The 4,393-nt window shown below is 47.2% G+C and overlaps 1 protein-coding gene across 1 annotated transcript; it reads right to left on the bottom strand.

Annotated features, from left to right (window-relative positions):
* Window positions 1–270: 270 nt before the first annotated feature.
* On the bottom strand, window positions 271–661 carry H257_19091 (hypothetical protein; the record flags this gene model as incomplete). The annotated part of the gene is made up of 1 exon (XM_009848241.1): window positions 271–661. A coding segment is annotated over one exon (390 nt), but the record flags the coding sequence as incomplete, so codon positions are not given.
* Between the last annotated feature and the right edge of the window lie 3,732 nt (window positions 662–4,393).

Below are 4,393 nucleotides of genomic sequence, written 5' to 3' on the forward strand. Positions count from 1 at the left end.
GTTAAAGCTATATATAATTATGGAGGTTCTAGAAGTTAAGCTCACTGCTGAATCCACCTTCCTTTGAGCCACTACCCCTACATCTGGGTGTGTTGTGTGCCAACGACTGTTACTTTTATGCGCTTTTCCTTCATGCTGCCATTGATTAGCTTCCTGCGACAACGATAACACATCCGATTCCGACATGTCCAAGACCCCCGAAGCAGCCACCTCAGCTATAGCCGTGGGCATTCCACGAATGTACTCCCCAGTTGCCATCGCGTCACCTACTTACTATCTCTGCGATAGCATCATAGTGGAGAAATGGCCGTTCCCGGAAGCGCAACAACGGCATGCTTCTTGGGTGCTTGTCCAGCTTACCCCACGTATCTTCAGACACGCCAACCAAGCCGTCCTCCGAAAAATTCAGCATGAGCCATTTGTAATCAACGTAATCTTCCTTCAGCCTTTTCCATCTTGACTGCAGTTGGCTCGCTTTTGTGATGTTGCCACGCCCACCAAGGCGCATGAGGAGATCGGACCATCCCTTGGATTTGAGCTGCTTTCCACCACTTGCAACGTATTCGCTCTTTGCTGCTACTTCGGCATACAAGACCACAGACTCAGCGTCGAGTTCGTTCGTCCCGTTGGCGGACTTGCCTACCTTCGTTGGTGTTGCCATGAAGTGGAATCGACGCGTGGTTTCGAAGGCCAGTCATGACCTTTCCTTTCACAATGAATATTACAAAAGTCCTTCGTTACATTACTACTTGTTGCGGTATATTCATCGAACCCCGAAACCCCGGTGTTGAGTTTTCTTTTGTTGAATTGTGTTAAATGCCAAAAATTTCTAATATCCTTTTTTTGCAAATCAAGATATGTACGAGATCCAAATATGCGCACCCACTCAAATGGTCAAATGTCCACTCACTCATGGAATTTGGTACTATTGACCTAAAACGCCCCTGAGTAAGTAGGTGGGACTAACACTGGTAGGATTTACGCTAGTAAGCTATACCAGCCCCAGGAGATTAATTGTCTGTCCGAAGCCTAAAAAATGTCACATAGTTTAATTCAGATAAAAATCGCGGTCAAGATAATCTTGCATAGTTTAATCAAGATTAAACTTGAGGTCAATATAATCCATTATACTTTAATAAATATCATATATTCTGACAAAAACTGAACAGTCAAAATATGCCTTTGAGGGACATTTCAAATGTGTGAATTATCTGTTAGCGGGATTTTCTCAGTGCAACATTAACGGGATGAAGTCGCTACGCAAAATCGATTTGCAACAGTTGCGAACTCGCATTGGAGGCCACAATTATCAGGATTTAGTCGCGCCTTGAACGTTCTCTGTATCTGCGTGGGGTGCGCAGCCATTCGCAGCGTAGTGGAGGTGAGCTTGCTTCTGATTATCGGGAGGGGTTTGGCGCATTGCCGGGGTTTAGAGTTAGCGAACCACTGGCGGTGCGCCAAACCCCACTTCAACCTAACTAATGTAGGTTCCAGGGCGTCAGGGTTTCGATGTTTCAATGCTCTACATGGGGCACGTTCTTGCGTACACATTTGGCTTGTTTCGAGGTGCTCAAGTGATATTTCATGCGCGATGCGCCATCCCAATTCCTGCCAGCACACTAGCGCAGCGGCATGTTTGCTTGCTAACGATAAGTACTGTACAATACTAACGTTAACATAAACACGAAGGCATACAACGTTGTACACGTTAATCGTACCAACGGTGAATGCTACTTACTGTAGTAGTAGTACTGTAGCGTTAAACAGTATTCAATGTAAGCTGAACCATTGCAGGTAGGAATTCGAGTGGTAAGTACTACTGGTGGCTCCAATTTTGAATCGATTTGACAATATCAATGCGCAATGTGAGTTGGCGTTGTTTGTGTCTCCAGCTCCATAGCGTTGTCGGATGGATGCTCATGTCTTACTGTTAAGCCATCTTTGAAGTTCCTTTAATTCGCTAGTGACATACTCAAACGACAAAAGTAAATTTCGACAACTACAAATGCTCTAACTTTATGCGTCGAAGTTCTTTGGAGCATTAATCTGTATACAAGTAACTATTTGCCCCCACCAACTTTTGTATCCGGTTTTCAGTGAGCTACGCGTAGACTTCAGTTGGTTGTCGGGGTACCCGTAATATCGTTACGTAGAATATATTTTATGGGAACAATCGGATTCGACATCGCTTACTCACACTATGCAAGGCAACAATGGGGTTACAATTCAATCAATGTGGAAGTGATTGCGAAACTCTTGAGTTGGGTTCTTTGAGTTCGGGGTAAAATTAGTGTGATTCTGAATTCAGTGTTTGATTAGATGTAGTCGTCGACCAAGCTTAGTGGTAGTATCAAGTTAGGACTACGCAACTACAGTATAGTCTCAACACAAACTCAAATATTCTGTTAATGTATTTCAAAGCACCAAATTAACACGTCACAACAAAGCCCCCTGCCCACCCCCCAAATCAAGTACATGTGTAGCGATGTGACAGATGGGGGTAACGCCTTGCCACCACCTTGCCCGCACCCAGCTCCTAGATGCCAGGCCCATGACGCACCCTAGCTAATGCTTGCCTGGGGATGTGTCTCAAGGGCATGTATGGCTTAGAAGCGCTAGCCTAGTGAAGTTCCCCAATGTCTCAACTGCACCCGCATCCATTGTATACAAAAGTGCATACTAGTGTAGAAGTAGTGAAGTAGACGAAGGAGATTTCATAGGGATGAGGACTGAGGAGATCTTAGTAGATCCTGAGTTAATTCATTGTGCATTTTGCCCTCAACTACCTACGCTTCCTCCCGCAGTGCTACAAGTGGTAGGTAGCACTTCCTGGTTCTCTCGCCCCAAGACCCGTCAACCCGCCGTACGTAGCCAGTCCTCATAGACAGTTGTGTACTCGTTTGTAGAGACTACATATCGCCAAAGGTATTAAAAACGTGGTCCTTGCTACCCGTTGCCTGGTGATAGTCTCAGCAACAAAATCAATACACGTTCTGAGTGATCTACTAGTGTACGCCCCGTAGCAAGACCCGCAAGCCAAGATATTGGCGAATTATTCGACTATCCGGATCTGCCGGTTAAGCTACGCCAAGACCTTTGCGTATTAACCCGTCACCAACGCGTGGTTATTAACAAGTTGCGTACCCAGATTCCCGAAGCGAAGAACTCCGACGCGCGCAACGCTATCCAAGAGATCACAGACTTATTGATCCACCGGAACGACCAAATCGAGCTACCGAAGTCAACAGCGACACAGAAGACAGCGAAGATGACGTAGAAGAAGCGATCCTAGGCAACAACATGGGCCTAGCTCAGCAAGACTCCGCGGGGGAGTCAATTAACATCACTACCGCCCAGCAAACAGTGCCACCGCGTGAAAACAAGTTGATGATAGTTCACGGCGCACTCGATAGCACAAGCGCTCGCATCCTGATCGACTCTGGTGCCTTGAACTTACTTTTGGGCAAGACAGTGATCCGTTCCAAGGAAGTTCAAGCGGAAGGCTTCGATGGATACTGCTCTGGCATCAAGAAAGTGATGGAAGTATCTGGCACACTTTGCTTTGGTCAATGGACGTTCCAGGATATTATACTTACCGAGTGGGATCTGGGGAAGAAGGATTTTGACGTCTTATTGGGGAAACCCTGGTTCTTTCGTTACAACCCTGTCATTGACTGGCGTACCCATCAAATCCTCAACGTCAACTCAGGTGAAGTCTGAAGAACTTCAGTACCTTGAAGGATGGATGATCAAAGTCACGACGAAACCGGAACCTCAGTAGAACACCCGCTCGTGGCCAGGGTCGTGGATGAATTTCGTGACGTGTTTCCCGACAAGTTACCCAACATGTTACCATCGCCGCGTGGGATTGAGTTCGATTTGACCATGAAGCCTGACGCGAGGCCCCAGCACCGACTCCCGTTCCGTGTGTCCAAGGTAGAAGCAGGTTCTTTGGACACGTTCGTCGACGATCTGTTGCAAAAGGGCTGGATCGAGCTCTCTAACAGCGACTGGGTATCCAACATCTTCGGTGTTCCCAAGCGTAGTGATGATGGTCAGATGTTTTCACGCCGTGAGTGGCTTCGTACCGCCACGCCTGACACCCCTATACGATGGGTGTTGAATTACCGCCATGTCAACTCTCAGTCCATCGTGCCAAAGATCCCGCTGCCCAACATTAAAGACCTGTTTGACGGCATGCACGGATTCCGAGTATTTACGAAGATCGACTTAGCGTCTGGCTACCACCAAATGCTCGTGATGCCATCAGCGCGGAAGTACACCGCCTTCAGGACCCATCGCGATGTTTATGAATGGGTAGTGGCCCCAATAGGTATAGCTGGCATGCCAGGCACCTGGTCTCGCCTTATGCGTCGATTGTTTGACAAGTTCG

The sequence above is a fragment of the Aphanomyces astaci genome, assembly GCF_000520075.1.
Source record: "Aphanomyces astaci strain APO3 unplaced genomic scaffold supercont1.348, whole genome shotgun sequence".
Classification (NCBI taxonomy): domain Eukaryota; phylum Oomycota; class Saprolegniomycetes; order Saprolegniales; family Verrucalvaceae; genus Aphanomyces; species Aphanomyces astaci.